At 46.0% G+C, this 24,724-nt stretch overlaps 1 protein-coding gene across 1 annotated transcript in view; it reads left to right on the top strand.

Moving 5' to 3' along the window:
• Positions 1 to 24,724, top strand: part of kif20ba (kinesin family member 20Ba) — a 48,610-nt gene that overhangs the window by 8,575 nt on the left and 15,311 nt on the right. The window contains exons 13-32 of the mRNA XM_034608877.1: positions 19 to 64; positions 98 to 168; positions 412 to 522; positions 1,111 to 1,250; positions 1,689 to 1,809; positions 2,414 to 2,546; positions 2,789 to 2,970; positions 7,022 to 7,444; positions 8,086 to 9,110; positions 9,388 to 9,526; positions 9,859 to 9,981; positions 10,139 to 10,193; positions 10,407 to 10,532; positions 10,813 to 10,940; positions 11,203 to 11,358; positions 11,493 to 11,669; positions 11,825 to 11,956; positions 12,342 to 12,449; positions 12,903 to 13,112; positions 21,152 to 21,193. Coding sequence (XP_034464768.1) covers positions 19 to 64; positions 98 to 168; positions 412 to 522; positions 1,111 to 1,250; positions 1,689 to 1,809; positions 2,414 to 2,546; positions 2,789 to 2,970; positions 7,022 to 7,444; positions 8,086 to 9,110; positions 9,388 to 9,526; positions 9,859 to 9,981; positions 10,139 to 10,193; positions 10,407 to 10,532; positions 10,813 to 10,940; positions 11,203 to 11,358; positions 11,493 to 11,669; positions 11,825 to 11,956; positions 12,342 to 12,449; positions 12,903 to 13,112; positions 21,152 to 21,193 — 3,648 coding nt within the window. The remainder of the gene's footprint in view (positions 1 to 18; positions 65 to 97; positions 169 to 411; positions 523 to 1,110; positions 1,251 to 1,688; positions 1,810 to 2,413; positions 2,547 to 2,788; positions 2,971 to 7,021; positions 7,445 to 8,085; positions 9,111 to 9,387; positions 9,527 to 9,858; positions 9,982 to 10,138; positions 10,194 to 10,406; positions 10,533 to 10,812; positions 10,941 to 11,202; positions 11,359 to 11,492; positions 11,670 to 11,824; positions 11,957 to 12,341; positions 12,450 to 12,902; positions 13,113 to 21,151; positions 21,194 to 24,724) is intronic.

Here is a 24,724-nt window from a genome sequence, read left to right as displayed (position 1 = left end):
CAAATCCTCTGTTTCCAGGTTGTAGTCCTGTCCACAAGGCCTCCTGCCACTAAACCGCAGAGGTCTGCCGGTGACGTGCCCTTCATCGTCAGCAGTGCTGAGAGGAAGACTCCTCGCAGCAGGAGGAGCTCTCTGATTGACTGGGAGAGCAGCCTGGAGGATGTAAAGGTGGGGACCTCAGCCAGGATTTCATTTATTACAGTTTGTTGTTTTACTGCTGTATTTGGGGTCTTTCCTTTTCCTGGCTTTAATGATTCACCAGATAAACCTTCATAGGACACAGTGTGAAATGAGGAGAGAGCGAGGAAGACAGCAAAGGGCCGGATCAGAACCAACCTGTAGCCGCTGCAGGTGAACTCCAGCGTCCGTGTGCCACAAACCTTCATTGTGTCTTTTCATGCGTTTGTCCAGGAGGAAGTGGACAATGAGCACGAGGAGGAAACCAGCCTGATGGAGGAAACTATGGACCAGACCGGAAATGAAGACGATGATGAAATCCTCATCAGCAAACAGACGCATCAGGTCAGTCCCTTCACGTTTTAATGTGTTTAACAAAGAAGTTGGAATCAATTCATTTTGTAAAGTTAAATTTTCAATTAATGGAATCAGTAGATATTTATATTGTAGCACAGAGTGTGAGAACACAGACTGATGTTTTCAAAAGCTGAGCAGGGGGCGTCAGATTATTTCACATCTGATAAAATACAATATTTTCATAATAATAACTTTATTTTTACTGTCATTTATTAATGTGCTTTTTTCTTTCAACTTTAATAAACGCACATATTGTACATATTTCATTGTTTATTTTATATATATTTTTTTAATCTTTATATGCTTATATTTCTAATCTTGCATGGAGCTATTGTAACAAACACAATTTCCCCCTGGAATCAATAAAGTATTTCTGATTCTGATCAGAGCAGAGTGCTGAAAACATGATTTTGTCTCTGGTCATTTTCTGAGATCATCTGTGTTTCTGTCTTTCTTCATTTCACAAAGTGTTTTGCTCTCAGCTTTCTGCCTTTTCATGTGTAGTTATTCAATTTTCTTTCACAGGACATGTATTGAATATATTTGCCAAAATGTCTCCTGTTTGTTGCTCTTCAGAAGCAGGTGGCGCTGCTGAGACAGCTGCAGATTCAGCTGAAGCAGGAGCGAGCGGCGGGTCTGCTCATTGAGGCGCGAGTGAGAGAGGAAATCAGCAGAGAATTCTCTGACCTTTTCTCAGAGATGCAGATCGACTTCAAGTGAGAACGTTTTATTAAAGATATTTTTCAGGCTGTTTCACTTTTATTGATAAAACGGTGAACATGAAATTACAGAGAATCAGGAAGACATGCAGCAAAGTTAATGTGATCTCCCTTTAACTCTCACGAGTTCGAGGATATCTTTTCAGTATTGTTTTACACTTCTTTACCAGTTCATCATTGTTTTGGTTTCGTAATGTATTTGTATATTTGAGTTGAAGGATCTCAGGGATTTTTAAACCTGGTTCTTACTCAAGTCACATAACAACACAAACTAACAGATGAAGAAACAGACTTTTTGTGAATCTTTGTGATATAACGGTGAAAATGATGTGACTCCTTCGCACAAAACTGTCTCTGGAGGAAACCGATCGAAATGTTCACTCTGATGAACTCTAGATACTTGAGCAATAGAAATGTGTGTGTTTTCTTGTGCAGTGAGCGCTTGGCGAGGGAGAGAGAAATCTTGGAGGAGCGAGCAGAACGGAGGCTCGAGATCTTTAAGAACCTCATTGACAAAATGACCAAAGCTGGAACCGGTCAGGATGCACAAGACATGGTATCACACTCTCTCTCTTCTTTCTTAGGTCAGTCAGTATAGCTGCTTTCAGACATGAACTGAACCGAACCTCCAAGTATAACGTCCGTACAGAGAACCTCCCGCTGTGTTGTGCATGTGTGAAAAGCAACACGCAGGTAAACTCAGCAGCCAGCTCTCCAGAGTTCACCCGCAGGTCATGTCTGAAACATGTCATTAATGTGAAGACGCATTTTTGATGACACAGCTCTGATGAGTACAACATAACGTTACATATTATTTAGCAGACGCTGAATGACAGTGAAGATGATTAATATCTCAGTGGCTGCCCGCACACTCAGAGAAACATCTGTGTTAATCTTTGAGTTTGACTTTTTCTTGACCCTCTGTCTACAGCCTGTCGCTGAAATAATAATTAAGCCTGTTGGAGTAAATTAATTTGCCCTGAGATCAAAGGGAGTTGCAAGTTTTCTAATAATTCATCTTTGCAAATACAGCTCATTTGATGTCTTTTTGACACCTCCATTATTACCCAAGACGAAATTTGTACGTCACTACTCAGGTGACTGAATTCTGTACTTGCAACATGTTCGTTCATCTCCCTGACGTTTCCTTCCTCCTGCAGGACAAATCTCTTGACCCCTACTCCTCCGACTTGACAGACGTAAATGAGGCAGCAGGTAAATGTCTGGGCTCAGGTGAAATGGGAGCCGTGGAGGAGCTGCAGAGGAAAGTGTTGGAGCTGCATGAGCACAAAGGTAAAGATGCAGATGAATCAGTTTCTCTCCATGTTTTCAGACATGACCTCCAGAAAATGTCCATCAACCACTTAAACAGCACATTGAATATACAGACGTCATATTTTACATTAGAAAGGTCCATAACTGGATCAGTATTGCAAGACTAAAGTGATGAACAGCAGCATGTGTTTCTGTGATTGACAGCTGTAAACCAACATGTCACTGCTTCTTACTTCCTGTTGGATTCATTCATTTTCAAGGCGAAACCAACGAAGAGGACGAGGAGACAATGACGCTCCTCTCTCAGCTCCAGGAGAAGTCGTCAGAGGTTTCCCGGCTGGAGAAGCAAGTGGAAGATCTGCAGAGGGCAGCACAGACGCGCTTACAGGGCCGCTCCTCGGCAGTCGAGAAGGAGAGTTCACCTGAGCGAGAGCAGCTGCAGGTAAGAACCGTGGACCTGACCAGGAGAGAAGTTTAAAGATGATGATTTACACATATATTAACAGGACAGTTCACCCTAAAATTTAAATTCACTCATTATCTGATGTGGTCACTGAGGTGGTCACGGATGTGGTCACTGAGGTGGTCACGGATGTGGTCACTGAGGTGGTCACTGATGTGGTCACGGATGTGGTCACGGATGTGGTCACTGAGGTGGTCACTGATGTGGTCACGGATGTGGTCACGGATGTGGTCACTGATGTGGTCACGGATGTGGTCACGGACGTGGTCACGGATGTGGTCACTGACGTGGTCACGGATGTGGTCACGGATGTGGTCACTGAGGTGGTCACGGATGTGGTCACGGATGTGGTCACTGAGGTGGTCACTGATGTGGTCACGGATGTGGTCACGGATGTGGTCACTGAGGTGGTCACTGATGTGGTCACGGATGTGGTCACGGATGTGGTCACTGAGGTGGTCACGGATGTGGTCACGGATGTGGTCACGGATGTGGTCACTGAGGTGGTCACGGATGTGGTCACGGATGTGGTCACTGATGTGGTCACTGAGGTGGTCACGGATGTGGTCACGGATGTGGTCACTGATGTGGTCACGGATGTGGTCACGGACGTGGTCACGGATGTGGTCACTGACGTGGTCACGGATGTGGTCACGGATGTGGTCACGGATGTGGTCACTGATGTGGTCACGGATGTGGTCACTGAGGTGGTCACGGATGTGGTCACTGACGTGGTCACTGACGTGGTCACGGATGTGGTCACGGATGTGGTCACTGATGTGGTCACTGATGTGGTCACGGAGGTGGTCACGGATGTGGTCACGGATGTGGTCACTGATGTGGTCACGGATGTGGTCACTGAGGTGGTCACGGATGTGGTCACGGATGTGGTCACGGATGTGGTCACTGAGGTGGTCACGGATGTGGTCACTGATGTGGTCACTGATGTGGTCACGGATGTGGTCACGGATGTGGTCACTGATGTGGTCACTGACGTGGTCACGGATGTGGTCACGGATGTGGTCACGGATGTGGTCACTGATGTGGTCACGGAGGTGGTCACTGATGTGGTCACGGATGTGGTCACGGATGTGGTCACTGAGGTGGTCACTGACGTGGTCACGGATGTGGTCACGGATGTGGTCACGGATGTGGTCACTGATGTGGTCACGGAGGTGGTCACTGATGTGGTCACGGATGTGGTCACGGATGTGGTCACTGAGGTGGTCACTGAGGTGGTCACTGAGGTGGTCACGGATGTGGTCACGGATGTGGTCACGGAGGTGGTCACGGATGTGGTCACGGATGTGGTCACGGAGGTGGTCACTGAGGTGGTCACGGATGTGGTCACGGATGTGGTCACTGAGGTGGTCACGGATGTGGTCACGGAGGTGGTCACGGATGTGGTCACGGATGTGGTCACTGATGTGGTCACGGATGTGGTCACTGAGGTGGTCACGGATGTGGTCACGGAGGTGGTCACTGATGTGGTCACTGAGGTGGTCACGGAGGTGGTCACGGATGTGGTCACGGATGTGGTCACTGATGTGGTCACGGATGTGGTCACGGATGTGGTCACGGATGTGGTCACGGAGGTGGTCACGGAGGGGGTCACGGAGGTGGTCACGGAGGTGGTCACTGAGGTGGTCACGGAGGTGGTCACGGAGGTGGTCACGGATGTGGTCACTGATGTGGTCACGGATGTGGTCACGGAGGTGGTCACGGAGGGGGTCACGGAGGTGGTCACGGAGGTGGTCACGGAGGGGGTCACGGAGGTGGTCACGGATGTGGTCACGGATGTGGTCACTGACGTGGTCACGGAGGGGGTCACGGAGGGGGTCACGGATGTGGTCACGGATGTGGTCACTGAGGTGGTCACGGAGGGGGTCACGGAGGTGGTCACGGATGTGGTCACGGATGTGGTCACTGATGTGGTCACGGAGGTGGTCACTGATGTGGTCACGGATGTGGTCACGGATGTGGTCACTGAGGTGGTCACGGATGTGGTCACGGAGGTGGTCACGGATGTGGTCACGGATGTGGTCACTGATGTGGTCACGGATGTGGTCACGGATGTGGTCACTGAGGTGGTCACGGAGGGGGTCACGGAGGTGGTCACGGAGGGGGTCACGGAGGTGGTCACTGATGTGGTCACGGATGTGGTCACGGATGTGGTCACTGAGGTGGTCACGGATGTGGTCACGGAGGTGGTCACTGATGTGGTCACTGATGTGGTCACTGAGGTGGTCACGGAGGTGGTCACGGATGTGGTCACGGATGTGGTCACTGATGTGGTCACGGATGTGGTCACGGATGTGGTCACTGAGGTGGTCACGGAGGGGGTCACGGATGTGGTCACGGATGTGGTCACTGAGGTGGTCACGGAGGGGGTCACGGAGGGGGTCACGGAGGTGGTCACGGAGGTGGTCACTGATGTGGTCACGGATGTGGTCACGGATGTGGTCACGGAGGGGGTCACGGAGGTGGTCACTGATGTGGTCACGGATGTGGTCACGGATGTGGTCACTGATGTGGTCACGGATGTGGTCACTGAGGTGGTCACGGATGTGGTCACTGAGGTGGTCACTGACGTGGTCACGGATGTGGTCACGGATGTGGTCACTGACGTGGTCACGGATGTGGTCACGGATGTGGTCACGGATGTGGTCACTGAGGTGGTCACTGATGTGGTCACGGAGGTGGTCACTGAGGTGGTCACGGATGTGGTCACTGACGTGGTCACGGATGTGGTCACGGATGTGGTCACTGACGTGGTCACGGATGTGGTCACGGATGTGGTCACTGATGTGGTCACTGAGGTGGTCACGGATGTGGTCACTGAGGTGGTCACGGATGTGGTCACTGAGGTGGTCACTGAGGTGGTCACGGATGTGGTCACGGATGTGGTCACTGACGTGGTCACGGATGTGGTCACTGACGTGGTCACGGATGTGGTCACGGATGTGGTCACTGAGGTGGTCACTGAGGTGGTCACGGATGTGGTCACTGAGGTGGTCACGGATGTGGTCACTGAGGTGGTCACTGAGGTGGTCACGGATGTGGTCACGGAGGTGGTCACGGATGTGGTCACGGATGTGGTCACTGAGGTGGTCACGGATGTGGTCACTGACGTGGTCACGGATGTGGTCACTGATGTGGTCACGGAGGTGGTCACGGATGTGGTCACGGATGTGGTCACGGATGTGGTCACTGACGTGGTCACGGATGTGGTCACGGATGTGGTCACGGAGGTGGTCACGGATGTGGTCACTGAGGTGGTCACTGATGTGGTCACTGACGTGGTCACGGATGTGGTCACGGATGTGGTCACGGAGGTGGTCACTGACGTGGTCACGGATGTGGTCACGGATGTGGTCACGGAGGTGGTCACGGATGTGGTCACGGGCCCCTTGGGCGAGAGCATAGAGACACAAGCTTGTGCGGTGGAGCTAAAACCAAGTGTTGGAGACAGAGGCTGAAAAGAGGAGCAATGGACAGAAATTGACGTGTTTTCTGAACTTTAGAGCATGAAAACATTTTACAGTAATAACTCATTAAAACAATATGACTCCTTTAAGTGATTATAACAGGTTTTATGTCTATTTGGTTTGAATTTCCTAAAAGTCTCCTCCTGGCTCTGCAGTTCTGTCAGTTTGTGTTGCGCTCACTAAAATAAAACAATTACTGAGAGAGATGTAAATTTGTTCTTTGTGCAAATGAATCAATCATTCGATAACAAGAAGTTAACAAAGAAAATACTACATCCACTTTTCTGTCCAAACTAGGAAGTTCGTCCTTTCATCTTTTTTTATTGTACTTAACGCTTGAGGTCAAAAGTCGTTACCTGGGAAACTGACTCAGCTTGACAGTAATGAAGCCCAATTGTTTTGATGAGTTACATGTGAAATTCCTTTAATGAGCAGCCCTTTAAAATAACACGCTAAGTTCACTGTGTCCCTGAAAACAGACATTCTTCAAATAATTGAGTCTATTTGATGCGGTTTCATTCATCTTTCCTCCTGACACCTAGAAGGCGCTGGCAGCCCTGGAGAAGGAGAAGGAGGGCAGAGAAGATGTCATATCTGCTCTGGAGTACCAGACTTTGGGCAAAGAGGAGGCTCTGGCTTCTTTAGAGGAGGAGAGGAAAGCAAGGGAGGACGCCATTGCCTCAGTTGGCGAGCTGAAGCTAAGCAAAGATGAGGCGATAGCATCCCTCAAAAAAGAGAGTAAAGACAAACAGGAAGCCATAGCAGCTCTTGCAGAAGTGAAGGAGGCGCTCGCTGCTCTCAGTAAAGAGAAGAGCGTCGTAGAGGAGGCTCGCTCTCTTCTGGAGACAGAGAGGATGAAGACCAGCAGACTGGAAGAGGAGAGCGAGAAGAGGCAGCAGCAGGTTGACGCACACCAACAGCAAGTCATGGACCTGACTTCCAAAGTGGAAGCCGTGGAGCGTCAGGTGAGCCAGAACTTAATGTTTAACCTTTTGACTTAAATGAAACTGTAAATAATTCACTGAGGTCTTAAGTTTGGTTTTAAATAGGGCTGCTCGATTAATGCAAAAATCACTACTCATTGACTTTGGAAACATCACACATTTACTGAACAGGTGTGTGTGTGTGTGTGTGTGTGTGTGTGTGTGTGTGTGTGTGTGTGTGTGTGTGTGTGTGTGTGTGTGTGTGTGTGTGTGTGTGTGTGTGTGTACAAACTGATGATCACATTTATTTAGTCATTAATAGATGGTGTCGGATCATGAATCCCGATCGTTCCGCTCACTTCAGCCGTGGCGTCCTGGCCGCGTGCGTCACGCTACGTCACGTGTTGTGTGTGGCAGGTCAACGTGTGCAAAATGTTGAACTTTTAAATATGTGTCTCATAAACTCTGGAACCATTTAAACAAACACAACATAAACTTCAAGTTAATTAGTGGACTCCAGCACAGAGTTCAGGTCGTTAGACACTAAAACTGTGAAGCTGTTGAATTTGTTCCGTTTACTGGTGTTTATGCTTCATGCTCTGAATCTTCTCGTCAAAAGGTGACTTGTTGGTTTTCATCCCAAAACAAAAAGATATAATTTTTTGTTGTTGAAATAACTACAGGTGACAAGTGAGAGGGAGAGAGCAGATCAAGCGTTAGTCCAGCTGGATGAACACTCGAAGCAGCTCCAGGTGAAGACTTCTCAGATCCACGTCCTGACGCTGGAGCTGCAGACCTCCACAGCGTCGCCCGGCAGCGTTGGTGATCGGCTGAGAGACGAGGTGTCAGTGCTCAGGAAGAATCTGGCTGATGAGAAGGAGAAAAATGAGAACAAGCGCATTCAAACACTTGAGCTGGAGCGTGATCTGCAACAGGTAAAAGAACAGCTGGAGCAATTTAACGAGAAGCTTCATCAACAGCACGAAGTTGAAGAGCTGAGGAAGAAGCTTCAGGAGCAGGAAGTGATGTCACAGCAGACACTGGATGAGCTGAGATCTAAGCTTGAATGTCAAGAGCGTTCCTCCAAAGAAGACGGACACGAGCTCAGAGCAAAGGTAGACGAACAAAGACAGGCCTCAGAAATACAGCTGGAGGAGCTGAAATGCAAACTGAGTGAACAACAAGAAACTTCTGACAAAGTCTTAGATGATCTGAGGCTAAAGTTCAGCGAACAGGGGAAAACTGCAGAGCTGCTCAAGGCCGAACTGGAAGAGGCTAGGTCAAAGGTCAAAGGTTCCTCCTGCTCTGAAGAAGAGGTCAAGAGGTTAAACTCTGAACTCCAGACAGAGGTGGCAGCCCTGAGAGAAAAGCTTTCCAACATAGAAGAAGCTAAAGCGTCTGCCTCCGAAACCAAAGCTCCGCTCGCCTCTTCAGAGACTGAGACAACGCCGACTGAAATGGACAGACAGACGGAGAAGAGGGCGTCTGCAGAGCTGCAGAAGAAGCTGCTGGAAAAGGAGGTTCAGGTAACAGCCCTGCAGAAGAGCCTGCAGGAGGCACTGGAGCGGCGGGAGGAGGAGGAGATCCAGGTGGTTCAGGAGGCTCGACGTAGGGAGGTGGAGAGACGCAGGGAGCTGCTGGCTGTCGCTCACGAGGCCATCGCTCAGAAAGACGAGGACCTGGAGAAGAAAGGCGGCGAGATCAACAGGTAGTTGTTTATCTTCTGCTACATTTACACTTTACAAGTTATTTTTTATTTGTACTGGAACAGAGAGGAGAGTTGCCTCCCCACTCTGAGCCTGGTTTTCTAAAACTCATCTTCAGTTCCAGGTGACATTTGCTTAGTTGACTTGTAATTTAATCAAACCCCAACTTCCACATGCTCTGATCAACCTGATGATGTTTAACTAAAAATAGATGTTGAGATCATGATGGGGAGTTTCATTTTTAATGTTTCTTTATCGCCGACATTTGTCCCTTCTCAGACTGAAGGAAAACGCTAAGCAGGACTCAGAGAAGGTGGAGAGCCTCGGCCTGGAGCTACAGAGGAAAGAGGACGACGCGTCAGATCTCAGAGAGAAGCTGGCTGACTACAAGAAGCAGGTCCAGCAGGTCCAGAAGGAGGTCGGCCCACTACTGTGTACTCTGTAAAGACAAATGTATAAGAGCTGCTGACTTTTGACTTTCTGTCTTTATCTTAGTGTGGAGACAGTTTGGCTTTTCACTCAAAATAAGCTTTATCTATTTTAAAATATTTAAATTCAGATCACAGACCTTTGTCTATCCAAATTTGCCACAAAATTGAAAACATCATTTTAGTTTTGAAAAAGACGAAGAAACATAAAACTGATCTCATCCTAAAACCATTTCACTGTAAATAAAATAAGTAAATAGATAGAAACGGCAGGTAGCTTCAACCTTTACTTACGACTGAATGTTGTTTGGTTTTCCTGAAGATTTCTGCGATGAGGGAAGAGGTGAAGGTTTCGAGACAGAAGCTGACGGACACGGAGAAAACCAAGAAGCAGCTTCAGTCGGATGTGGCCAACAGAGACAGAACCATCCACCAACTCAAACTGGTAAAACATTTATGAGATTATCTACCAAGAAAACAACAGCGCCCTCTTCTGGCTGAGACATTAAATGATCCAGTGGATTTAATTTGTCTTGGTCTTCACACTGGTTTTTAAATGTTCTCATGTCGTCTCCATCTCCTCCTCCTCCTCCTCTCTTCAGGAACAGTCATGTGACACAAAGTCTGACCACACACTCTACCAGAAGTCCTGTAAAGGTGTGTGTGTGTGTGTGTGTGTGTGTGTGTGTGTGTGTGTGTGTGTGTGTGTGTGTGTGTGTGTGTGTGTGTGTGTGTGTGTGTGTGTGTGCGCAGATCAATGTTTTTTATGAATGTGGAAATACATGTGATATTCATGAGAACAATCATGTAATATAGTTTAAAGCTGAAAACACACTCTGGTTCTTTTCTGTGTGTTTTGTTGATCTGCAGAGCTTGAAGCCAAAGAGCGAGTGATGGAGGACATGCGTTTGGCTCTGACGGAGCAGGAGGAGACCCAGGCGCAGATGGAGGACGTCCTGGAGCAGAAGCTGAACCTCATCCAGGAACTGTCCGACGGTAAGAAGACACAGGGCCTGAATAATCGGGGAGAGAAAGTGAAAAACAATGTACCAGTGCAATCGTCTTGTAAATTGAACTGAAAAAAAGTCAGATTCCTTGTAAATGTTAGCTTAAACAATTAGCTAAAAATTGCCTTAAATATCTGGATTTATAGTATATGTGGAGGCATCATCTGCTTTGAATCAAAGACAACTAATCTGTCCTCACAAAACTTTATAATTCAAATATTCACGCTCTACTTTGCAATGTAAATCAATAACTGTTTTTCACATTTCAGAAGTGGAAACACTGAAGGCGATGTTGCAACAGGACGGTGGAGCCGACGCACCGTGTCGGGTCGACAGCTCGTCACACGACGTCAGACAGGCCGAACAGGAAGCTGCACAGGCTCAGGAAAAACTTAAAGTAATGATGGGAAATATATACATATATGTTGTGTTAGAGGGTAGGAGCAGACATGTTTTCACTCAAATACCAAGTGATGGAAGTGATTGAAACCAAACAGGATTATTGACAGTTAATAGTATTTACAGTATTTGTAGGTCCCTGCTGTGCGTTATCAGATCTGTAGCTGCTCTTACATCCGCTCCATCCTTTTTATTGATTTTAATTCACAAAGTTTAAATAAATGCTTAGAAAATGAATGAAATAACACTGTTGTTTACAGCTGTGTACAGACAAACACCAGGCCGGACGCAAGAAGTGGCTGGAGGAGAAGCTCTCTCTGATTGGCCAAGCTAAAGAGGCCGAGGACAAGAGGAACCGGGAAATGAGGAAGTTTGCTGAAGACAGAGAACGTTACGCTCGCCAGCAGAGCCAGATGGTAAGAAACGTGTGTCTCATCTGTGTTCAGCGCCAGCTCTTTGTTACCTGACGGGTCTAATCTGACAGGAGCCTGATGTTGTTTTTCAGTTTTTACTTAGCACTAAACTACCCCCCCTCCTCTCTCTCCCCCAGGAGGTGCTGTCGTCCCAGCTGACAGAGAAGGATCAGACCATGGAGACATGGAGGAAGGAGAGGGACACTCTGGTTGCAGCTTTGGAGGTTCAGCTCCAGAAACTTCTCTCCAGTCAGGCAGAGAAAGACAAACTCATCCAAGAGCTACGGCACAAATCCACACAGCCGCCACCAGAGGTCAGTGTAACAAAGGTGATCACAGACAGAACATACTGAGGAGGGAGATGAGTGAGAAGCTACAACTTTCCTGGTGGAAACCATAAAATAGAAGGTTGAGAGAAATGTCACTGACAGAAAACAAATCCCAAGAAACCATGAACTTCCTGTTGCAGGTTGGTGGTGGTGGTGGTGTCGACGTGGCAGAGCAGCAGGCGGATCTGTGTGTGAGGGAGGCCGACATCCAGCTCCACCTGAAGGAGGAGCTGGAAGCGTCCACTGTCCGTCAGGTGGACACGGTCACTCAGGTCAGTCTGAAGAGAAGACTCACTTTGTTTCTATATAAATGTCTCTGTCCGCCGCGTCATCGGCTACATGGCAGAGATTTACAACAACAAAGATCTTTGGTTTCTTGTGGATGTTGACATTGTTTGTTTTGACCTTGTTCTGACCTTGTGTTGTGGATTTAACGGCATCGGAGTGAGAGAAACAGGAGGAACTCCACAGAACAACACAGGACTGTGATGTGTGTTGTGTTTCATGTTGTCGTCAGTCTGAAATAATCACACACAGACGCTAAGGTTCCACTGGACAGACGAGAGCAGCATCAACACATTCAATTTATCAACATGATATATGGATTTTATTCTCATCATTTACATAAACATCTATTTCCTGTTCTTTCTATGACAGGTTAAAAGCAGCGAGAGCCCTGCTACACTGGCAGGGAAACCCCAGAGTGAAACTCTCAGCAAGAAGTCAGAAGGACGGATGGACACCAGAGCGTCAGTGAGCAGCCAAGTAGGTTCAGACATTTATTCATGAATCAAAATGCAACACAAGTTTGAGTCTGAAGGTTTGAATTGTCTTCAGTGTTTTATATCTTTATATTTAACTCAAATGTTAAAAACAAAACATTGTGATTGGATTTGGGTAATTTCATCTGTACTTAAAATCTATTTCCTGATTGACTGATATCATGTTGCTCCTACAGGATCTGTTTTTATCTTTCACACACAAACGCACACTTTACAAAACTCCCAGAGGTGACGAGTGCACGGTTACATTTGAAAGACTGAATGTTTTCACTCAGGTGAAGAAACTTTCACATTGACTGACACTTTATAGCTTGTAACAGACGGACTGTTTGTACCATCACACAAAGAAACTTCACACTCCGGTGACCATGAAGCGACCCCTGACCTGTGTGTGTGTGTGTGTGTGTGTGTGTGTGCGTGTGCGTGTGCGTCGCAGGGCTCCACTGGCTTCCCATCTGTTCTCGATTCGTCTGAGATCTCCACGGAAAACGGACGGACGAGCCGCTTCCCTCGGCCAGAGCTGGAGATCTCCTTCAGCCCTCTGCAGCCCAACCGCATGGCCCTGAGGCGCCAGGGAGAGGAGAGCGCTGTCACCGTCAAAATCACCCGCTCGGCACGAAAGAGAAAGAGCGGAGAGATGGAGAAGGTAAGAACCAATCACACATCAGCGACCAAGTGATTCAAACTATTAACAAACTCTTCAGTGAGGGTCCTAAACATCCTTATGTTTTGCTCTTCGTGGATTTACAGCCTCGAAATAACGACTCAGAGATGAGGTTTTATTTTCAGACGTTTTTCACGCATGTTCTGCGGAGACGGTGAAATTGAATCTATTTTGAACTACGACTGTCACCAGTCTCCAGAAGAGATGAAGACAGTTTGTTGCGAATGTTTGAGCACAAGGAACTAGGTCAACAAGTGGCAACATCTGAGTTCTCACCCAGCTTTATACTACAGACGTTCTGTGAAAACTGATCTCAGAACAGCGACGGCAGTGAAACGTGTAGAAAAGTGGAGCTGCAGGTTAAAGGTCGTTCTCGGGGCAGCGTCTCACTGGGATTACATTAAATGCAGTGAGGAGCTGCACTCGTGTACATTGGTTTGTTTCCACTGATGCGAGTGAAGTAGGCTGATGCCTCTGTTACATTTGTTTCCCAGAGCTGTGACACACACGCTCATGGAGACACATCTACACAAACAACCAATGTAACATACACACATACATCAAACACACAACCTACAATATATTTGTACATATTACATGCATGATACAGTAAATAAATAATAATGAATTTATTATTAAATGTGTACTTTGGTACAAGGCTCCACACTTTACTATAAATGTTGCCCTTCTAATAAATATTAATAAAACTAATGCCTGTCAGTTTGTGTCATAAACATTTATAGTAAAAACATGGCTGAAGAAATAACTTCCAAGTTGTTGTTTAAACTTGCTCAGTTTAAGTGGAATAAACATGAAACCTCGTTTTATTCCTACAGAGAGTAAACACACAAACACATACATGTACCCACCACACCTCAAACACACAAACACATGCATGTACCCACCACACCTCAAACACACAAACACATACATGTACCCACCACACCTCAAACACACAAACACATGCATGTACCCACCACACCTCAAACACACAAACACATACATGTACCCACCACACCTCAAACACACAAACACATACATGTACCCACCACACCTCAAACACACAAACACATACATGTACCCACCACACCTCAAACACACAAACACATACATGTACCCACCACACCTCAAACACACAAACACATACATGTACCCACCACACCTCAAACACACAAACACATACATGTACCCACCACACCTCAAACACACAAACACATACATGTACCCACCACACCTCAAACACACAAACACATGCATGTACCCACCACACCTCAAACACACAAACACATACATGTACCCACCACACCTCAAACACATGCATGTACCCACCACACCTCAAACACACAAACACATACATGTACCCACCACACCTCAAACACACTGCACACATACATGTACCCACCACACCTCAAACACACAAACACATGCATGTACCCACCACACCTCAAACACACAAACACATGCATGTACCCACCACACCTCAAACACACAAACACATACATGTACCCACCACACCTCAAACACACAAACACATACATGTACCCACCACACCTCAAACACATGCATGTACCCACCACACCTCAAACACACAAACACATGCATGTACCCACCACACCTCAAACACACAAACACATGCATGTACCCACCACACCTCAAACACACAAACACATACATGTACCCACCACACCTCAAACACACAAACACATACATGTACCCACCACACCTCAAACACACAAACACATACATGTACCCACCACACCTCAAACACACAAACACATACATGTACCCACCACACCTCAAACACACAAACACATACATGTACCCACCACACCTCAAACACACAAACACATACATGTACCCACCACACCTCAAACACACAAACACATACATGTACCCACCACACCTCAAACACACAAACACAAGGTCGAGCACGTGTCACTTCCTGTGAAGGTGAACGCTCCTGACGACTCTCCCAGTGATCTTTGTTCACTTGGCTGCCTCCATATCGTTGAAAGTTTTTTAAAACAAACACCTCAGACTCCATTTTAAGACCTAAAGCTCGCGGAGTTCGGGTCAAGAAATACCCTTTTTACTTTGCATTATGTTTCAAGGTGTCCGTCCCTCGTGAAGACGATATCTAATTCCTTCTGGTACAAACGTTCACTCACAGGTTGACTGATTAGAGGTCAAGGTCACGGTGAACTCACAGAACATGTTTTTGGCCTCTTGTCACTTGGACTCAAAGATGAACTGATTAGATTTCAGAGGTCAAAGGTCACGGTGACCTCTGTAAAAACACTAGTCTGGTTGGTGGAGACGTACAACCACAGGGCGGGGACTCCAGCTCAATGTCACTGCTACAGGCTAATGTTTCAAAGGGGTTGGACTTGAGGTGCGTTGACATTATAATGGTGGATATGTGGTAGGAAGAGCTTCTCTGCAGAGGAAACGGTTTCATTCTGTGCTTCACGCTTGACTTTGCTTCGCCCGGCTGTAAGATCTGAAGATCTGAACAAATGCCAAAAGTTAGATTTCTGTTAACGGGCAATAATAGGTTTGGTCGTTTTTTTCTTCCCATTGACTTTATGAATTAAAATATGAAGAACGAGGAATCAAACCGCAGACGAGGCTTAAGAACCAGTGGGTGTTTTCCTGCTGCCTCTTTCATTGTGCTCTGTGCTGTTGGTGTAATGATCAGTGAAGCTTCTCACTCCACTGTTCCACATGTAGCTGAAGACTATCATCACTGCAGCTTGTTGCTCACCTGGTAAACACTGACTTTCTCTCCTCTCCTCCTGATCCCAGGTGGCTGCATCTTTTTAGAAGGTGCTGATATATTCCGAGTGCTGAGGCATGAAAATGCCTGATGTCAGTAATTCAAATTCACACGTGCTCAGTGTTTTACGTTAACTCCTGATAAAGATACTTTTAATAGCAACACGAGCGTCGCTGCAGGAGAGAATGTGACGCAGAAGGACAAATGAAGGACACTGCGTCTCGTGTTGAGATGAACATGATGAGCACAGCAGGTCTGGACTGATGTGGTGTCAGTGATCTGTGCTGCAAACAGTTTAACATGGAGACAAGGTTTTCATTGGCAGCTTTTAAGTTAGCAGATCTCAGAATAGAGAAGCTACACAACATGTCAGTTTAGGTTTGACTGAAAAAGACTAACAGCACTGGTGTGCACATTGTATGAATGGAGAAGGATGTGAGTCTGCAGCAGTCATCTCAGGTTGCTTTGGTGTTTCTGTAACTGAAAATAACCTAAAGTGTAATAACGGCCTGTAGAGACACATCAGTTTCCCAGATGACTGGACCACAGTCCTCTTCGTTCCACACAGAGTGAACCTTTCTGAATAAAAGATGAAGATGGTTTGGAGGAAAGCTATTTGGAAACTTTGTGATGCAGCAACTTTAGACATGTTGCTCTAAAGTGTTTATGGATAAAAGCAGAAGTGGAAGAAAGAAGATACCAGTGTTGAGATAAAACCTCTGAACTCCTTGACGTGGAACAGGTTTCTGTTCACAAAAAGTCAACGTTTAGAGCCTTCCTCTTTGTCTTCAGAGTCAGTGTCTTGTTCCAACATGTCTGCCTGAAATACTCATCATTGTTTAGTGTATTAAACAAACCTTGTTCTGTGTGTTTGATGAAGCGTCGGAGCTGCAGGCGAGGGGGGGTGAAGGCGGAGAAATCGTTTTCATAGATCTGTGAATAATACATGAGTCACATCCAGACGTTTTAAGAGCATGAAGGAGGAAACTTTGAAACATGTAATTGAGAGGAACACAGATGAGTTTAATCAAAGACAGGAGAAGAACTTAAAGGTTGAACGGGAGAGACGTTCAGAAATTGTAGGATCAGAACGAGTCGCTTGATATGCAAAGAGTGATTCTGTCATTTTTATTGGATCAGAGGAAAATTTCAAATGTACAGCGATTAAAACAAATTTGTCAAACATGTTTGACAGAATTGCAGAAAAGTGTCATGACGTAGAGCTGGAGTCGTAAGAACTGTGTGGAGACGTGTTCACAGCCAGACGCTCACTAAAGCTCCTTAGCTGGAACATAGTAGACCTCATGTCCTCCTCCAGTGTCACTAGGCTGTCTTCTTGTGCTCTGCTGCTGTGGCAACATTTCCTTTTTCGATACCAGCAGTGGGAGTATTTACGGGGGGGGGGGGGGGTGAAGTAATTCCACTAATGACTGCTGTTCTGCTGACTGAGCTCGGTTCCAAAGAACAGGACCGGAGGAGGGAGCTGAAAAGACGTAGGTGTGTGTTTGCTGGGGAAGCCGCTCGTAATGCAGATTCAAACCGACGTGACGTTACATCACGTCGGGGGATCTGGGGCACTTCAGTCAACATTTCTGAACACGAGCACATCTCTTCTAAACAGCAGACTGAGAGGGGATGATGGGAGGCTCACAGGTTCTGAGGGTTGAAAGATGTTTTTCATTCCTTTCCAAAGCTGCACAACAATTACATGAAAATCGTTAGAATATAAAAGCCCATGTGTTTGAAGATTTATCCACTTGAGGCTCTAAAATGTGGAGGCACATTTTCTTTCTTAACAAAGCCATTCAGCATCATAGACACTTTGTTCTTTATCTCGTTCCATTGATGCTACTGCAATGACCCAGTTTCCACCTGGAAAGCAAAGAATTCAACCTTATCTTAACAAAGGAAAAAAGAAAGATAGAGGAGGAGGTTTGAACCGAGAATGTCAACACATTCAGTAAATGACCCTGTGATATATAGTATCAGGCCAAACAAGCAGACAGAAGAAGCTTTAGAGCCGACAGGAGGAAAGGAGAGAGAGAGAAGTGGTTGAGACCAAACAGGGGAAGGGGAGTTTTAAACCCAGAGAGAAATGGACCATAATAAATTGAGGAAGAAGAGTTCAGAGGGAGGTGGAGGCAGCACAGAAAGAATACACTGGTTGAGGGTTTGAGGTTGGAGACGCCAGCCAGGGAGGAAGACGAGATGGAGAGGAAGAGCAGAGGGAGGGAAAACTGCAGTGGAGCGCAGGAGAGGAGAAGGGGAGAGAGGAGGAAGATAAAAGTGGCGAGCTGAGCTGGGCGGGGGGGCGTTTGGTGGAGGCAAGATGAAAGAGGAGGGATTGTGTGTAGGACGGCTGGATGGGAGCAGAAGAGTCTGACACTGGTGACGCTGCTGCTGAGACACTTCAGATCTAACAGCTTGTGCTTAACGTGCACATCACTAACATGACGTCTCCACTTTATCGCACAAACTCTGAAATGAAAGTACTTCCTGCAGCACTGGAAACACAGAGACTTGTCGTAGTGTCAGGAGAAGATACAGCCTGTAATTATGAACTCTCACACGGGGCAGTGTGCCATTAACAGGATGTACTAATCAACTTGTTCACACTCCAGCACATATTCATACTCAACCTGCAGTAAAGCAAACGTCTGCAGACATGTTGGCCGTTTGCCCTGAACCACCGTGATGCAGGTGATACTTAACAGAGGCTTCCCAGTTCCAACACACAACTCTGACCAGTCTCATCACTGGAGAATACAAACTGAACTTACACTGCAGCATCCAGGCCAACCATTGACAGAGCAGTAGAAACAGGAGGAGACCAAACCAGAGCTAAAAGGAGAGTGAATGTTGATCCTATGGATGAAAACATTACTCACATGAATGACTCTCTGTCCACTGAATATGTAAATGTTCTAATAGCAAATCCAACCTGAGTTTCTGTTTGATTGGAGGTTTCTCTGTTTCTTACACCTAATTCACAAAACACAATTCTTAGCCCGGTTTTCCACTCGCTTTGTACGAACTCAACGACAGAATAAATATCTATCACTAGATATCCAGACAAACAACAGCCAATCAGAGCAGAGCAGACATCCTCGTCGCAGCGTTTCCCACAGAATCATCAATCTATGGTGATAACGTTGCTCACGGGCTCACGTGCACGTTGCTCACAGGCTCACGTGCACAAAGGTCACTCTCACCATCAGAATTTGAGTGACAGGTACACAGACTAAAGAGTGACAGACAGGTTGTCGTGTGAGTGACAGAACTGCATTGATGCCACAACTACAGCTGAAACTGTCTAAGTGGACGGTAAAAACTTTGTGGAACCGTTGTGTGAACGTAGAGGTGCGACAGTGTGAGTGATGTAGATTCAACTGAATATGGAGTTTTAGTTTTATCGATCTTTTATGGAATAATATTGATTTCTTATGAAGTTACTATAGTACATACTCTGCGTTTATTCCATTAAGCTTCGGAGTCAGAGATCTGCAGTTCTTTCTGCAGAGGGCGTTTCTACATCATGTAAACTGACTGGTGGAGTCTCACTCCCTCGCTCGTCTCTCTCTCTGCGGGTCTGTCTGCCGGCAGGATCTTGTCCTCACCTTGATCCAACAGAGAGTCGGCAGGAGCAGAGAACAGGCTCAGCTCTGATTAATGGGACAATACTTAATAGATCCTCACAGAGGTCAGGGAGACGGTGACAGAGCCGACTGACGTCCTCAGCCTGAATCACACATTTGCATTGTTCAGGTCAGTGGAATGAAAACAACTCATCTCTTCATTGATTCGTGTAAGATCCCTGAATACGAGACCAGATGGGTTTGACAGCTGGACGTCACGTGTCATCGATTAGGGAAAAAGACCCAAATAAGTTGTTTTTCATCCAGAAAGAAAATGCAAACAGTAAATGACTGGAGCCTCAGTCAGGGAGGAGAATCAGTTTGAGGGCTCTTGTTGGTGTGTAGGTGTTGAAGAGGGCAAATCTCATTCACATGAAGTACGAGGATTCAGGCTTTTTACATCAGCCCAGGAGTCTGAACTATGTAAACCTTTAATGCTGCCTTTTAAAATAACATGAAACATTAAACTGAGTCGGGCTCTGAATCGTTTGGGACAAACACAGAATGTGAACAAACTAACGAGCAGAACTCGCATGTTCACAGGGAACCTGAAAGACTTTAGGCTGTAACGTGATGCTTATATTTATACATAATGTATTTGGTTCTTATATTAATAAGGTCAATCCAGAGTTTCTACGGGTCCTTAAAAGCCTGAACTTTTTAGATCTTAAGGTCTCGTTACCATGGATTTCTGTTGGTCCAGCGAGGTCATGCACCAGATTGGTGTAGATCAAAATCAGATTAACTGAACCTGAGCATGTTAATGTATTGCTTTGTCCTGATCAGGGAAGTCCTACCCTTCTTATGTTATTAAGGGGCATTAATTAGCTGTGAATTCATCGTTCAGACTCGTAACGGAAACAAGTCTTCACAACTGTTTCCAGGTCAGTAAAGAGATCACACCTCAAACATGGTAAACTCACAGAGAAACATCTGTATGAATTAAACCAGCTGTTAACTTGCTCCGTCTACGTGCTGGATTTCCAGTAGCTCACTGAGTCGGTGCTGATTGTGTTTGTGAATAGAAATGTTAGATTTGTTTAATTGTCTGAGTTCCATGAGGAACGTTAATCTGTTTAAAGAGCTTTAGTTGAAGTGTTTTGTTTATGTAAGTTACATTAACCCGTTGTGAATGAGTAGAACAGGGACTCTGCTCGTCTCCTGTGTCTTGAACTGTCATTTATATTAGTGCAGAACTTCGGTTCCCAACAGAGCAACGGAAAAGAAGTTCTGACCTTTGTTCCAGAGAGTTTTCTCTCTGTCAAAGCTCAGCAGTACAGACAATTGGCTTTATTGCAACACAACACCTGAGACAACAGTTAAAACGAATAAAAGATCTTTGGAAAACAAAAAAGATTCTTTATAGAGATTTCATTTTAAAAAACAGCAGCTTTCAGGCAATTGCTCAGAGAAACTGAATCCTGTGAGGCGACACGTTTGTGTGTCCGAGGCCTGTCACTGTCTTTATATTGATGTCTGCTGTCTTCAAAATGCTTTACATTTCCTCTTCAATTGCTCTTAATGGTTTTGCATAAGAGCTTTGTAATTACATTGTTGAAATGTAGACGACGCTCAGTCCGCCCTTTAACCAAGTTGTTTCTTTTCTTAAGTCTCACATTTTCAGGAGGAGTAAACGACGACCAGCACGTGAGGTACATTTTTTTATTCTATTAAACAACTTGATGTTTTCATCCTTCAAACAAAAATTCCTCATCACATTCTCCATCATCATTGAACGAGGTAGCTTAGTTTCCACTTGTTAATCTTGGTTCCTGATGCTTTCCGTTCCAGTTGGCGGCAGCAGAAGTGTAAACATGAACAGAGATTTTGACGATGAGGCTTCGAGCCAAATGAGAAAGTAATGAGCGAGGCGACACTGAGCAGTCGTCCTCTTTCACCTTCTGTCTCTTCATTGGCTGTTGTCCAACAGGAGACACGAGGCTGAATGAGAACGTGAGGAAGCAGGAAACTGTCTCACTCCAACGTTCCCTGTATCAGTGGAAAGATACGCTGTGGCTCTCCTGAGTGGGAGACTATTAACATGCACATAATTTGATTATAGCCAATAATCAGAGTGAGGCATCGCACCATGAGGATGTTTACACAGGTTGCTTGTTGGAGCATTCACTCGTTTCCATGCCACGAAGCAAAGTGTGACGGATGCTTGAAGACGCTCCTCTCACATCAGGTTGCAATGTCAGATTCCCTCCGGTATTCAACCTCCAAAACAAATCTCCTCCACGATGTGTCTGAACCTCGTGGTGAAGCCTGTCGGACTCAATACAAAGAGATGAAGTGGTCTGCTCGGTCAGGAAGAGATTTCATGTTAGAACGTGAAGGACTGTTTCTGTTGTGCTCATTAAACACTGGAGCCCATGATGTTTAGGGAAGTGTTTATATTAATGCACTTTCAGGAGAATAGCTCCCAGGACACTGAACAGTGCTATATTACATATAAGCTGCCATCACAATAATCCCACAACATTGTTACTCCTTTCCTATTTTACCATGACAAATATCTTTCAGTAAAAATAGCAGAACTTTCACCATATTTGACATTTATCTGCTGGTTATAGGTGGATACGTTGTTGGAGTTTAAATGCATGAGTGACCTTCACACATTTGAAGGAGCTTTTGAAATGGGAGCTAGTCACGGTTTTCTGAGACATGCGTGAAGCAGTTAATATCCCATCATGCTCTATGGCATGAAAACGCTGAGCGTGCTCAGATGATTCTTATTTCGCATCGAGATGCAGGAAAATATCTGAGACACTCAGAGCTTCAGTCACAGAGACTCTGTGTTTATTGAAGTGAAATCTGAATTTAGATCCGAGGGAATCAAATCAGTAAACAGGTTGATGAGCTTTAGTTTGACGTGAACGCAGGAAGTCGGCTGTCACCAACAGGAAGCAGTGACAGGGTCAGATGAGTCGTCCTTCACCAGGACGTCTGAATGTTTAACCTCCAACAGTGGGGGGGGTCTATTGACCAGAGAGTTTTATAAAAGATTATATTATTATATTAGAGCTTTGTGTTTGTTCTGTCTTCTGGGGAATTTCCAATCGAGCTGTAACTGCTCCTCTGAGGTGGAGCCACGATGCTCCTGGATGTTGTTGGGATTCAGACACTTCAGCAGCTAACTGGGTCCGAGTGTGGAATATGATTACGCTGCTCCGGAGTGTGGAGTCGCTGCTGGAATCACTTGTCTTGTACAACCACAACATTTACATGTAGATGAAATGTAATAATGATGAGCGCAGATCTCTTTCACACAACAGTTTCCTGTGGGATTATTTCATCGCCACAACTTTATGAAAGATGATTAACAAACGATTCCCCGAGCATCACTTTATTCACTGGAGGAAACCATTTCATTTACATGACGGAAACATTCCCATCACACAAATGAATAATTCCCTTTTCTTCTCTTCGAAAATGTTCAAACTTTCTTTACTTTGTCAAACTTAAAGCTTCACTGCTTCATGACAGGTTTATCTTTGTTTTCATGTAATGGTGCAAATACGTTTTTTAATGTTAGTTTCCCCACAAACTGTAACTTAAAGGGATAGTTCACAGAAAAACAATAACTTAGATTTAATGGTTAAAAAGATCTTGCATCACTCACATTTCCTCCATGTGACACTGGGACATTGAGCAGCTTCGTCCTTCTTCTTCTCCTCTGATGTGTTTGACATCTGTCGGCGCTGCAGTGATTTTCTTTATATTATCGTCGTCATCTCGCGCTGCACCGTTGGATTCCGCTCAGAGAGAGAAGAGTATCGGCCACAACTTGAAGACACATGAGTAAATGAAGTGCTTCACCTCTCACTCTCTCCACGCAGTCGTTTTCACCTCCGCTCTGCTCACATGTCTTCATGTTCTAACCTTCTCCTCCTCCAGCCTCGTCTCTCCGCTCTGCAGATGAGTTCCTAACGATTTATTGACCGTCCTCGGGCCTCAGAGGAGACGTCGCCGCTGTCCCAGAAAATCGTTGTCACAGTTTTTAGCCGTTATGATTTTGGTATTTGAGTTCAGTGGCCGTGTCAACAGAAGTGCTGTGGACTGATGAGTCCATCTGATGAGGGGGTAGAGCGGTCGTCCTTTGGCTTTGTTGATAAACATCTGTTTGTGTGGCAGATGAAAAGTCCCAGGATTCACTGTGTACTGTCATTTCATTAAAACAAAGCCTTCACACGTTAAACTCAGAGGAATTAAAGTGCGTTATTCTTTCAGAGAGAAGTTGTCCCAGCGTCTCACGATCATCTCATCTCTCACACGTTTCATGTTGTTGGTTTATCACCACTCATCCGTATCTTTCTCTTTCGTCCTCACATTCTTTCTTCACATCTCGACCTCCATACTTCTCTCTTTCCCTTCTTCTTTCCTTCCTCAGATGCTTTTTTAAATCTTCAACAGAAACACATATGAGCATGTGCACATTGTGCAGCCTCTCAGGTCGGCCTCGGCCCAGCGGCTGAGTCAGAACCACTTCATCTGCTCGAGTACGTGAATACGTCCTGGGACTTGTTGCACTGAACTGAATCACATCTGTGGGTCTGATGGTTTTATTTAGTTTATTTGGTTTTAAAATGTTGAGGAGGTGGAGAGGGGAGGATGCAGCAGGTGTGGGTGTTGTATCAGACTTGTGGTGGAGAGGAAGGTGAGCTGGAGGGTAAAGCCTGTGATTTACCAGTTGATCTACGTTCTGAGCTTAGATGGAGCTGCTGCTGAGGTTTGGCCACGTGATCACCATCCTCCTGTTTTCTGGGCCCGCTCCACTGGGAGGAGACCCTGGTGTCGACCTAAGCATCAACCCACCGTGACGTCGCCCATCGGTTTGGGAGCTGCTGTTTTGAAGCACCGTCTTAGTAATCATATGTGGAGGCACGAGGGGGCGGAGCCTGACAGAGCTTGAGGACACTGCAGGCCCACCTGCACCCATTGGACGAGACAAACACAAGTTCCGGGTCAAAGGGTTTTAATGTGGAAGAGGAGGTGGAATCAGCTGCTGAATGTGGTTTGTGTTGGTTGTGGATTTTAGTTCCCATGTACGTCTGGGAGCATTGACAGCTAGCACGGTGCATTAGCACGAAAGGCTCATCGTCGGGCACGCCCGCCCTCGAGAATTTACACAACACACAGGTGTGAGTCCTCAGTCACCTGTGAGACACTGACCCGGAGTG

Source organism: Hippoglossus hippoglossus, chromosome 15 (genome assembly GCF_009819705.1).
Source record: "Hippoglossus hippoglossus isolate fHipHip1 chromosome 15, fHipHip1.pri, whole genome shotgun sequence".
NCBI classification, from domain to species: domain Eukaryota; kingdom Metazoa; phylum Chordata; class Actinopteri; order Pleuronectiformes; family Pleuronectidae; genus Hippoglossus; species Hippoglossus hippoglossus.
This window is presented reverse-complemented; position numbering and strand designations above follow the sequence as displayed.